At 37.9% G+C, this 13,331-nt stretch overlaps 2 protein-coding genes across 2 annotated transcripts in view; one reads left to right on the top strand and one right to left on the bottom strand.

Annotated features, from left to right (window-relative positions):
• The first annotated feature begins 1,029 nt into the window (after positions 1-1,029).
• LOC135624272 (CRM-domain containing factor CFM2, chloroplastic-like) lies at positions 1,030-10,674 on the top strand. Its single transcript, XM_065127705.1, has 13 exons — positions 1,030-1,831; positions 4,542-5,064; positions 5,153-5,283; positions 6,436-6,747; positions 6,887-7,043; positions 7,419-7,711; positions 7,795-7,854; positions 7,926-8,051; positions 9,034-9,162; positions 9,248-9,316; positions 9,531-9,705; positions 10,143-10,273; positions 10,356-10,674. The coding sequence occupies exons 1-13, from the start codon at positions 1,124-1,126 to the stop codon at positions 10,542-10,544; spliced, it is 3,003 nt and encodes a 1,000-aa protein (XP_064983777.1). The 5' UTR covers positions 1,030-1,123; the 3' UTR covers positions 10,545-10,674.
• A 1,923-nt stretch (positions 10,675-12,597) lies between these two features.
• The window catches only part of LOC135625907 (peroxidase 31-like), a 1,772-nt gene continuing 1,038 nt past the window's right edge, over positions 12,598-13,331 (bottom strand). The window contains exon 1 of the mRNA XM_065131036.1: positions 12,598-13,331. This exon is cut by the window's right edge and continues 1,038 nt beyond it. Coding sequence (XP_064987108.1) covers positions 12,873-13,331 — 459 coding nt within the window. The 3' untranslated portion in view covers positions 12,598-12,872.

Raw genomic sequence — 13,331 nt, 5'->3', positions numbered from 1 at the left:
GATGATCTTCTATCGACACTCAATAGCCCTCGTAAGGTTGACTGCTATTCCCAATAACCGGTTGTATTAGATTTGGAACTTCTAAACCTATAAGTCTGGTATCAAAGAGTGAAGTACTCATACAGGACATCCTTGATGTCTTAAGTCTAAGGACTAGATACACCACTGGGACTATGGAATCGCTATCTGACAATAAGACATCATCAACCATCCAGTATTTTGTGAGTGGATCAAGTAGTGAACTCATTCTCTAATGAGCACATGTACTGTATCCTTAGTGTCTTCACATGAGCAGCTATGAGACCAATTGTCTCCATCATATGAATGGGTTTATAGCACACTAGTTTGTTCGATTATCTCGATGTCACTTTTTAGTAATATATGACTAGGATTATTTATGGTCCGTGTTTAATGGTGAATTGGTCTCATTATCATGATTTCATCACGATCCGATTCCCATTGCATAGATCCATGAACATCACAATATATATGCATATACGTAACAAGCAATATAAAATAATAAAATACTAAAAATATAATAAGAAAAAATAATATGTATCATGTTACACGTGTCATCACTCACCTGATTGGCTTACATGACACATATAACTAGTAATCTCCCACTTGATCTAAAGCCAATCACCTATGTGTCTGATCCCTATTAGACTTTCGTTACGCTCAAAGATGATATGAGACAACGGCTTCGTTAGTGGATTTGTGATATTATCTTCGAATGAAACTCTTTTCACTATTACATCTCCTCCGACATGAGATAAAATCCTAAAATGATCATCATGTCATTGATAAAATTGATAAATTTAACTCATGATGTCATGAGATAAAATATTTAATTTTTATAATTATAACTATAAAAATATTAATATAAATTTAAAATATTAATATAATTTTTTTAAGTTAAGAGAATAATTTATAATTTACCGTCAATAAAACACCTAATCATTTACGGTGCTTTGGGTACGACCTAAGATGCGATTGCTCCTTTGCATCCATGTCTCCGCTCCTGAATGGGTTTAAGCGGACCGTTCGAGTCTTATCTTTCTCCGCCATGGCGAGTTGATGGCAGTCTCTCTCTCTCTCTCTCTCTTTGTTCTTGTCTGCTCCGATGTTCCTATCTCACCCTGTTCCCATCTCCTTGTCCTCCACCTCCTCCTCCTCCAAAGCCCCATTCTTTCAATCGCCACCATTCCTCCCACCCTTCACTCCCCGATCCGCTCTCCGTTCCCAAAACCCTAGAAAACGCCTCAAAGAAGTCCACCTCCGCACCTCCAATCCCACCCCGGAAACCCTCGCCAAATCCGCCATCCAACGAATCTCCGAGAAGCTTCGCAGCCTCGGCTACCTCGAGAATGGCCCCGCTACCGCCGCCGATCGCCCCGCCACCGGCCGCGGATCCGCCGGCGAGATTTTTATCCCGACCAGTCGGGAAATCCCCAGTCGTCGCGTCGGATACACCATCGATTCGAGCTGGAGCACTCCAGAGCACCCGGTCCCTGAACCCGGGTCGGGGGTCACCATCAACCGGTTTGGCGATCTATGGAGGAGAGAGAAGGAAAGGCAGGCGGCAGCTAGGGCCACAAAGGATGCGGCGGCGCCCCCCATGGTGGCGGAACTGACGATTCCGCCGGAGGAGCTGAAGAGACTGAGGAGGGAGGGGGTGCGATTGGCGAAACGGCTGAAGGTGGGGAAGGCTGGGATCACGGAGGGAATCGTGAATGGGATCCATGAACGGTGGCGGAGGTCGGAGCTTGTGAAGATTAAGTGCGAGGACTTGTGCCGGATGAATATGAAGAGAACTCATGAGATATTGGAGGTGTGTTTGGGATATAAAGTTGGCATCTTTTCCTCTTGTTTTACCTGTTTGTAGTGATTATTACTTTCTCATGTGGATTGTGTTCTGGGATCCTTGATCCGATAGACTGGCATTTTATCTTACTAACAAAAGCCTTATTTATTTTTGTTCATATGAGCACGTGATTTCAGTACAGGCTAACTTATGATAAGTTTCCAATGAGTTATATTATATGATCTTGATATTAATGTCTTATATTATATGAACCTGGAACAAACATTTGTTAACCAGGTACTGAGACACGAGGAGGCAAAATTTGGCATCAGATAAAAGGAAACAGTTACTGGAGCTATCATACTTTATGATGTTTTGCAACTTTGGACAAAAAGTGGTTGATTGAAGTCTTATTAATATTTCTATTAAGTGTTCCTCAATTCTAAAACCAAACGTATTAGTACTAAATTTATTGAAAATAAATGCTTGCCAGAAGTGAAGATGGTTAGCAATCGATGTTTGACAGTCCTTGTTAGCTTCGTAACAGGAAACATTCATGGTTATGTGGTAGGGAAAAACAATTTCTCCATTTGAATTGTATATTAATGTAAATATATGTTTCTTGGTTGATTGCTTATTGCGTCTCTTCTTGGAATCTCATTTTATTTCTCAGACTGTTTTTTTCCCCACTATCGTATGTGTTATCCACCGACTAATTTTGGTGTGCGCATATATTTCCAAGTATGAAATATGGTACACAGTTATCTTAATATTTTTCCCTATATATTACTTAAAACATTCAGAAGCTGCTAGATCAGTTAAAATATCAACTGTACCTGACTAGGTGACTACGAAAGCAGTGATGCAAAATGTATCCAATATATCATTTTATGGATGCATGAGGGCAGACGAACTCGTGATGTTGCTTCTTGTACAGTCTTGATTTTCTTTAGTTTCTCAGTAAAACTTCATTCAATGTAATAATTGTGTGGTGTTTATGTGAAGTATCCTTTCTGTTCTGAGTTGTGACTAAATTTAGTTTTGGTATATTATGTTAGAAGCATCCATTTTTTCTACTGCTTTCATGTTTTTTAATTTTCTGCTATAGAATTTTGATGGATTCCTTTATATAGTTACTTCTATTCTTGAAGTTCCTCTGGTTGCTTTCACTGTGGTGATATATGTACTTTTGAAATTTGGTTTTGGAGACCCTTTGAGAAGAAACAGATATTTTCATTGTCTTTATTTTTTTCAAGTTTTTGACTAGTTCTAAGGTGCCCTTTTTCTTCCAATAATAGACTAATTAAAACAGTTGTCTCAAATTTTCTTCACTCTCTTTGTTTTTGATCTTTTGCAAGTAATCTAATTGGTATATATGGAAGTTGATATCTGCTTTTTTAGCTATTTTTTACTTAGAACTTTTATTTAGAATATGGAGAAAGAATTAACTGTCTTCACAGGGAAGGTTGGCAGTTTAATATACTTCTCTAACTTCTGTATCTGTGTTAGTTCCCTGCAAAACATTTTATATTCGTGCTGTGCAAGTTGTGTGCCCTAAAAATAGATTTGTAGGAATCCTAGTTTAGCTTACCCTGATTATTATATTCATACATAAATAGATTTATGATATTCATTTACATTTTTGTTCAGTATTTCACCATGTGCAGCATATGCAGCAGAGCATTATATGTACAGATAACTAGATATGTTCATTTATATTTTTATTTAATATTTCAGTATGTTCAGCATATGCAGCAAAATAAGTAATCAATGTTTTAAGCAAGGTATGCAATACCGTACCGTACCGGTGTTTCGAAGTTGGCTCGATACGGTACAGTACCGCATACCGAGCGGTACACTAGGGCGTACCGAGCAGTTTTAAATATTTCTTCCTCTAGCACTGTAGCACATTCCGTCCGTGTACCGGTATGTACTGCCCGTACCGGGCGGTACCATTCGAAATTACATACCATGGTTTTAAGATGTGATCTATGTGGCCTTATAAAGCTGTATGTGCTTGTGGTGACTGCTCCACATAAGCCTATGGAGCTATAGCATGTGGTGTTATTGTTTATGTGTAATATATCACATATGCAATTCACATAAGCATGAAATTGTGATCACATATGTGCTTTATATTATTTGCTTATAAGTACTATTGTTTTCACTATTACTATACTATTATGTAGGTTTTACATTAGAGGGAAACAATTATCTTGGTACTATTTTATACGTCCATGATAATATTACCTTTGTTTGTTAGTAATTGTTTCTTGTAACCTATCACATACATAGGTTCTTAAAAGTGATTCAAAATATTGACCTATAAGTTTCTTGTTTTGGTCTCAACATATATTTACTAACCATCATGCTGCTTATAAATATTATCCTATAAGTATTAAATAATACTGTATTTTTTGTAATAGTAAATGGCATAGTTTGACAATGATGTTTATCATCCATGCTATCATCACTGCATGCATACACAGTAGTGTAGTTCTTCACATTTTTTTGTTTGATTACCACTATTAGGGTCCACTAGTATAAGTTGGTAGAAAATTTGAAATTTGCACTGTACATTATTTCTTAATATTGGTAACATGGTAATTTATGCTTATGGTATTCATTATTTGCGGTGACAGTTATATCTTTTACTGTAATACTATAAGTTGACCCTTCTTTTGCATATTGATAACCATCCTTGGTGCGTTTTCTAATTAGGATCTCTTGCTGCCAGAGAAAAACTGGAGGTTTAGTTATTTGGAGATCTGGAAGTATCATAATCTTGTATAGAGGGGTAAATTACAAGTATCCATACTACTATGATGGAGACAAGAAGAATGAGATTTTTGATGAAGTTTCTTTACCATCTGGTTTGTATAATGAAGAAACCAATAAGCAAGAGGTGAATTCACCAAAAATGATTTCTGCAAATTCTTCTGCTGAATCACCTACTGCTCCAGCTCGCTCTTTGTTAGTAGTAGGAGTTGGCTCTCCTAAGAAGGTGCGAGTGCAACTAGAGGGAGAAGTTCAACTTGAAGAAGAAGCTGACAGATTGTTGGATGGTTTGGGTCCACGTTTTACCGATTGGTGGGGATGTGATCCTTTACCTGTTGATGCTGATTTATTGCCAGCTGTTGTTCCAGGGTTCCGCAAACCTTTACGGCTTATCCCGTTTGGCATAAAGCCCAAGCTAACAGATCGAGAAATGACCATTTTAAGAAGGCTTGGACGGCCTCTACCCTGTCACTTTGCATTAGGTGAGAAGATAATCATTCTTTGCTTAGAATTTATCTTCATATATATTAGCTTTCCTTACATTGACATCAGTACTGTGGCTTTTTGAAGGGAGAAGCAGAAACCTTCAAGGATTAGCCGTTTCAATGATTAAGTTATGGGAAAGATGTGAGATTGCTAAAATTGCCGTTAAAAGAGGTGTACAAAACACAAACAGCATCATGATGGCTGAGGAACTAAAGGTAGGTAAATTATGGGTAATTTATTCTCAGTCAGAAGTGAACTCCTTTTTCTTCTTTTTCTTTTTCATATATATGCCTGATTGGTTTGTAGTTTCATACCATTTTCTACACTCATTGGTTTAGTTGTTGTTATAAGCTGAACACTGTTCTTTATGTGAAAGCTTGCTATTTCATTCTTCTTCTAGACTTTTCAAGTAAGTGAAATTTTGGAAAGTTGCTTCAACCATGACTTGAAATTCATTAGTGCAGAGCTCATTTGCTAACTGGATTTTATGGTTTGGGCAAGTTCTTCTTGTCTTTTTTTATATGGAGAGAAGGATTGGGGAGGAGGAAAGGTGGGTTCCTGCTAAAGTCTTTTCAATTATTGGAAAAATAGTAGATGCTTGTTCTGTGGCTACTTATTTTTGCAGCACTTATACATAAGAAAAAAGTCCTGTATATCCTGATTGCCTTTATCAGGTAATTGAGATTTATCACAAGACTGTAAGAATCATATAATGTTTACTGAAAATGCAAAAAAAGGCAAAACATTTCCAGCTCGTGAGTTCTACCTGCTTTTTACAAATGAAGACAAGTGTTCCACATTTTTGCTTGTAGGTTGTCCTCATTGAACTCTTTTTTTCCTCCTGCTGCCTTCTCTGAGTTCTCTTTTATCTCAAAAGAAGGTTTTGTATGGGGCTTTGTTGTCGATTTTCATTTAGATAATTGATAATTTTATGATTTTCTCGTATTCTTTGTACTGATGCATCCCAAGTAATCTCCGCAGGTGTCAGATATCGTTATAATAAGACTAAGCAACTTTATGATCTGTAATTTTTGAAGATTACATGCTGAGTCACGTACTTAACATATCTATGCATTTTGCAAGTAGCACACCAAGGTTTTGGTTGTCCGTCTATGGTAATGATGTTTCTTTTGACCAAAATTTACTGTTGCAGAGCCACAGTGCTTTTACATGGCATATCGACAGGAGCAGGCTTGATAGATCCATCTGTTATTAGTATACAACCCTGTTCTTTAAGCTACTTTTAGGCACTGAAATTCCCACAGGAGAACCTATATGTGTATAATATATCAAAATATGATATGGACTTGGATTTAGGTATGATTTTGTTTATGGTCAATTCTTCATGAAAGTTAAATCTATTGCAGCAACTGACTGGAGGGACTCTTCTATCAAGGGATAAGGAATTCATCGTCTTTTATAGAGGAAAAGATTTTCTGCCTCCTGCAGTCTCAATTGCAATAGAAGAGCGGAGAAATTATGGGAGCAACAAACAAAAGAGAAATTCAGATGAAAACCATCCTGTTGCATCTATCAATGTTTCTGAAACAAAAATCTCTAAAATTACCCTTCCAGATGAACCAAAAGAAGGGGCTGAGCAGATCAGAAATTTTGCCCTAGAAAGTAGGAAAACTTCAGTGAACGTGGCCTTCCAAAGAATGGAGACCAGGTTGTCACAGGTAATATAATGTAGGCTCTCACCATATGATATATAATTTCTTGATCTTGTGAAGAAGACAATGTATGCACCCATTCTTTGGACTTGAGAAAATGTGGTAGTTCACTGAAACATCTTGATTTTTAAACATTCTGTTTCAGGCTATCAAGAAGAAGGAAAAGGCAGAAAAGTTTATATCAGAGCTTGAACCCTTAGTTGAACCTCCAAAATTTGAAGTGGATAAGGAAGCCATATCAGAAGAAGAGAGATACATGCTTAGGAAAATAGGTTTGAGGATGAAACCATTTCTCTTACTAGGTTAGTTGTCTGCTATATTGTTCTATTATATTTGTGTTACAGTTTTTTGTTTCATCAGTCATTGTACTTCATTTAACCATCATGAAAATTTTCTGTTAGTGTGAAGGGGAATATCTGATCTTGATATTGTCATCTTCATCAGTCCTAAATTCTGTTTTAGCAAATTTTACATTTGTTTAGTCACATTTTTTATCAGTAATATTGTTTGGTATATGTTTTCTGAGTGTTAAGCTATTTTCGTGTCACAATGTTGACTCTTTTTTTTTTTTGAGCTGAATGGTGTCTATTTTTTGGAGGTATTTTTTTCCACTTGCTGGTTCACCTTACATTCTGGTGTAAGATAATAATTTGTCTTATTTTCCTTCTGTCACTCAGGAAGAAGGGGAGTCTTTGATGGAACAGTTGAGAATATGCACCTTCACTGGAAATATCGGGAACTTGTAAAAATAATTTCAAAAGATCGTTGCATAAAAAATATTGAGACAGCAGCTAGAATCTTAGAGGCGGAAAGTGGTGGTATCCTGGTGGCTGTTGAGAGAGTGAGTAAAGGTTATGCAATTATTGTATATCGAGGAAAGAACTACCAAAGGCCTGTGACCTTGAGGCCAACAACATTATTAAATAGAAGGGAAGCAATGAAACACTCTTTGGAGGCTCAACGTTGTGAGGTGAACTTGTCTTCTCTTTTGTAAATTTGAATTTTCTGTTATCTTTCTAATAAAAACTTTTTTTTGTGTGTTTTCTGATATAGTCATTGAAGCTTCATGTGTTAAATATTTCAAGAAATTTAAATCAGATGAAGCATCAGATGGTGAGTTTTCTAGTTGTTTATTGTGTTTTCACATCAGCTTTCCTGGAACTAATGCACCAACTTTCTACCAGGTCCAGGATGACTCTCTGATTGACTCTGTGGCAGTAGACAAGTGTATGACATCAAGCAACGTAATTGCAACAACTGATGAAACTGGGTTTGGTGAAATGGAGGACAACAATTCTGTAGACTGTGAGGTAATTATTCCTTTGAAGGAAGCTGAAAATTATACAAATTCAGTATAAAAACCATACCAAATGGTTCTTACGGTTTCCAAAAATTACACCATGATGTCATCCTGACAGTGGTTTCATCTTGATGGGCTACATGGATGCTTCCAAATGGGCAACTATAATAAAAGTTTAAAGCAATTAAATGAGTTACACTGCCTCTTGATGCTAAAATAATGAACCTATTTGTCCTTTGATATGGATCCAAAAAACCTTCGTATGCAGGGCATGTGATAGGTTCAATTGATGTTTTTTCAATGGGTAAATTTAGTACAAGATTTGTATTTTGGATTACCTAAACAGTTAAAGCTGCTACTTAATGCCATGGTTAATCCATTTGATCATTATTGCGTATGGATCTGAAAACCCATACATGCAGGTTATATGATGTAGTTTACAGAATATGGTCTCTTTGTTCCTCTATTTTGCCATTAATTATTTCTAATTGGTTAATGCCAAACTCAGGTTTATATCAAACAAAAACGACATGTTCATTTGTTGTTTTTCAGGAAAACTATATTTTGATGTTCAGTAAAATTTGAATCTAAGAACATGAATATTTTTTAGTGTGATATAAATATAATGTCTTCTGTTTATTTCTATGTTTAGTTGCAGATTTTTCTGAACAATGTTCCCACAAGCAGGGACATGTTTGATGGTTATGCTCACTTCATTTGTACTCAGCACCTTGTGGCCCATGTGTAAAAAAAGAATGCTGAACAATTAATCTATATTATTTTAATTAACTTTAGTTACTATTTCAAGATAAATATACATAGCATAACTCTGCCGTCTGTGCTTAATGCATCTCCTGCTTTTGTTCCATGTAAAGATGAACTTTATGCATATCTGCTGCAATTTTGTGGCAACCTGGTATACCATGAATTTAGTTATTGATGATCTAGTTTCTTATGTGTTATTTTCTTGTAATTGGTGAACTATGGTGAAGGGAGTGCATGACACTGATTCAGAGCCCCTGCATGTGGGAGAGTCTTCTGATATCACAAATGATATGAAACGATCTGTCAGTACCGCATTTGATGAAACGGATTATTCTTCTTCTGAGAGTAGTTCAAAGGTATGTGTTGAATTCAACTCTGGATTGGCCTTTCATCCTGATTATTTAATTATCTTATTTTGTCATATTCCATTTATTGTGGCAGGATAAGTTGATAGATCTAAAACATAAAGACAATCACTCTGATACTAAAGTTGCTCAGTTTGTCCTGGAGGTGAGAATTAGTACCTAAGGATGGAAATTGATGTAATTCTGATAAGCCTCTTTTGTATCCGAAGATTAGTCTGTTATCTATCGAATCGGTACTAATGTTCATTATTAATCACCATCCAGAGAGACCTATCATTTTTTTTTCTTTTTCTTAGTTTTAAGTTCACATGTTTTATTTTCTCATTTATTTACATGTTTGCGTGTTTTTTTATTTTTAGCAACGAGCTCCGGTGTCATCTTCTGTAATGGGTGACTCCCCTGTTGCTGAGGATACATCAGTAAAGGAGGCTTATGTTGAAGTTCCTTTCAAGGCTGCACCTCTATCAAATCGAGAAAGACTCGTTCTGCGTAAACAAGCCCTCAAAATGAAAAAACGCCCAGTTTTAGCTGTTGGTAATACTTAATTCTCATTTTTTTCATGCAAATTAAAGTTTTAAATGTTCTGAATTAGTTTTTCGTTTTAGGAAATTGTCTTGCTTTGATAGTGTTTATCTACTTTGCTGAATGTGCAATAATGTAATCCTTCATATTTCAAAGAGAAATATATCTTTTACACCATATTGTCAAACTCTTGGTGAAACACCCACCCTTTTGTTGTGATCATATTCTCTTTAAGTATCATTCCACTGCATGGATTTGGTTAAATAACCTTTCCAATGATGTCGATTCACTGAATCCTTAATGTGGATTGAAGATATATGTGATTTGTAATGTTTCTTAAATCTGTGGGTGTTTGACTGTGTTGGAATGCTCCAAAGTTGTCAAGCATCATGCTCATGAATTGAATTGGGCTTGGTTTATAGACTATGCTGAACTTCATTTGTTTGCAGGGAGGAACAACATCATTTCAGGTGTTGCAAAAACAATAAGAACACACTTCATGAAGTATCCTCTTGCCATTGTGAATATCAAGGGAAGAGCAAAGGGGACTTCTGTACAGGAATTGATATTTGAACTTGAGGTATGTTCCGCTCGGTCCTGGCGAAGTTTATAATCTAACACAACACTGATTCATTCTCTATCTCCTCGTTTTATATACTCAGCAAGCAACTGGGTCTGTTCTTGTGTCGAGAGAGCCCAACAAAGTGATCTTATACAGAGGATGGGGAGAAGGTGAGTCACCTGGAGGGGTCAGGGAAAGAGATGCCAAGCCATCAGGAGTTCAGGAAATAGTGTCTCCCCAGCTTATAGAAGCCATCAGGCTCGAATGCGGGTTCCACAGCACAACATGAAGCAGGCGACTAAATCGGTCAGTACTCTGTGCACTCTGTAAGTGTCAACATGCTTTACCTGTGTTGTGTTTGTTAAAACATCTAGCCAAATTACATTTCATTTATTAACCAAATCTTCACATTTGCATTAGCAATGTGCGCAATAAAGTATCAAGCACTTGAGTCGGCAACATAGAGGATTTTTCAGGGTTTTAGCGACTCTCATCAAATCCTGCTGTTTAAAGTTAATTAATTCCTTCAGGTCTTAAAGAAGATCTGAAGGTGTACTGTGGTCATCTGAGGAAATACCAATAATATACAGTAACACCAGTGTTTGAACATTTACCTATCCACACAAGCGCAATAACCAGCCTTAAGAACTTAATCTTGCACATGTTCTTTACCACTATCCTGCTGCTTAAACTAGTTTGACTGGATCATGATTAGGGGTAATTTGAGGCTATTTTGTGGGTTTTGTTGCACCTGCTGAAGAAAATTCTAAATTGTTATTAGTTTGACTCTTCTTAGATGAAGGAAAAAGAAATCCAGCAGCAGAACACGTTAGCTATATTTTCTTTTATTAAATTCTTTTGGTGATTGAGTTTTGTACAAAAGAAAGTAATCTTTAGTTAAGAAAAAGAGCATTTAAATGTCTTTTGTTATTATTAGTAAAATTTTCTTGGATTTTTTCTTCATAAATACTAATTGGTTCATTGAAATTTGAGTTATGATAATCAGCCCTGTTTGATGGGAGGATTTAGTTGAAACTTGTCAAATAACTTTTTAAAATCAATAATATACTTCATGACTTAAATTCCCTAACCAAACATAAATATTCTGTCTATGATAATTGAAAATCCCATGCAAAACTTTGAATTTTATATTGATTAGTTAATTGAGTTTTGGATGGTACGATTTTGGAGAATTAATCTAATTCAAACCGTATGAAATTTGTGGTATATTTATCCGTTACTATTCTTGAGACAAAAAAGGTCTTAATGAATATTACTTGTTTGATATTGTTAAGTTAGTGTATATATATATATATATATATATATATATATATATATATATATATATTATATATATATATAAAACCGGTGTCAAGAACTTAATATCAATCTAATTTGTGTGAGTCTGACTCACGTAAGAGTACGCGAGCTGCGGTACGTACAAACCAACTGCAGTTTGCTGCGATCTTTTCGGCCCTCCCTCGTCTTCTCCCATGTTTTGGGGATTTGGATCGCGCGTGCTCGTCCTTTTTGCGCCTCTTGGGAGATGGGGGAACTAAAAAGACTAAACAAAAAGAAAAGCGAACAGGAACGGTAACTCTCCTCGCTCTCTTGAAGAAGACAGACTCTTCTTGTCCACGATTGTAAACCAACTCTCCTGGGAGATGATGATGACGGGGAAGTCGAGGAAAGGGTAAACGTAGTGGTAGTAGCGACAGCTAGCATCACCTCCACTTTGGTTTCTCTTCCTTCTCCTTACCCCCCCCCCCCCCCCCTTCATCTCCACATCAATCAGAGAGCCTTTCCACCACCCTCTCTTCTACTCGCTACTTAGGCCAGTCATCACACGACTTTCCCAGCAGTACAATAGAAATAATTCCAAGGTATAGAAATTGGCCAAACAAAACATGAAGAGACGAGGATTTATGCACTATTAGTCCATTCCATATCAAGCTTTTCACTTAAAACTGGTGATAAGATATGCACGTCAATCACTGTTTCCCAAGTAGCAGAGCCTTCAACGTAGCAGCAAATTCTCACAGGGATCCTTTGCAGTCCAGAAGAAGATTGTTCATTGAATGCTGATGGAGGTGATGGGTTGCCATGAATGCGTTTCACGGACAATTGCAGCGGTCATGCACTTTCCATGACACACCACTCGCCCAAACGGCAGACCCGAGCTCTTCTCATCTCTGCAGCCGTACGAAACATGCTGAGAAGAAACCGAGCCTCGTTTTCAGATTGCTCTTTCCATCAGCTCAACTTCTTTAAGCTCATCTCATGCATACAAATATGTCGCCGACTGATACTGACGCCATGCACGATGAAACAGAGCATACAAATAAGATAAAAGGGCCAAGTTTCGTTCAGCTGCTATCAAATCACCGCTACATAGGAAAAACGGGCAAATCCGATCGAGGAGAGCTCCAAATCAACGAAATGCAAACCCCTCCTCGGCTTATATGTATCAAGTGATCGATCTATAGAGAAAGCATGAAGGAGAAGCCTCGGTTGGATCCCCTCCCCTGCTTTCCTGACCAATCTAACTCTACCCACTGTTTGAGACAGATAATAGTGGAAGCTATGGCAACAGCAATCGCGTTGTGGAAATCTTGGTTCAGGTGGAGAGGTTGTTGAAGTCGCGGCACCTCCGGCGGACCTCCCCTTTCCTTCCGGTCTTCACCCCGACCAGGCCGAGCTTCAGCATCGCGCGGCTGAAGTCCCGGAAGAAGGCCGACTGGTTCGCGGCGTAGAGGTCGACCAGGGGCTTCGTCCTCCGGTCCGCCACCAGCGCGTGGTCGGAGGCCAGCAGCCCCAGCCCCCTCTTCAGGTTCAGGTAGTACATGTTGTCGAACTTCCCCGGCGTCATGACGTCATTGAAGGTGGCGATGGTGTCGTCCTCGAGGTACTTGGAGCAGGCCTTCTGCAGCGCCTGCGCGAAGCGCGGGTCCATGGACGGGTCGAACGCGCTCGGCTCGCCGGCCTTGTACCGGAAGATCCGCGCCGCGAACTCCTTGCAGTGGGAGAAGCCCACCGTGTGGGCGCCGGCGAGGGCGACCATCTCCTGCTCGGTGAA

Source organism: Musa acuminata, chromosome BXJ2-10, assembly GCF_036884655.1.
Source record: "Musa acuminata AAA Group cultivar baxijiao chromosome BXJ2-10, Cavendish_Baxijiao_AAA, whole genome shotgun sequence".
Classification (NCBI taxonomy): domain Eukaryota; kingdom Viridiplantae; phylum Streptophyta; class Magnoliopsida; order Zingiberales; family Musaceae; genus Musa; species Musa acuminata.
This window is presented reverse-complemented; position numbering and strand designations above follow the sequence as displayed.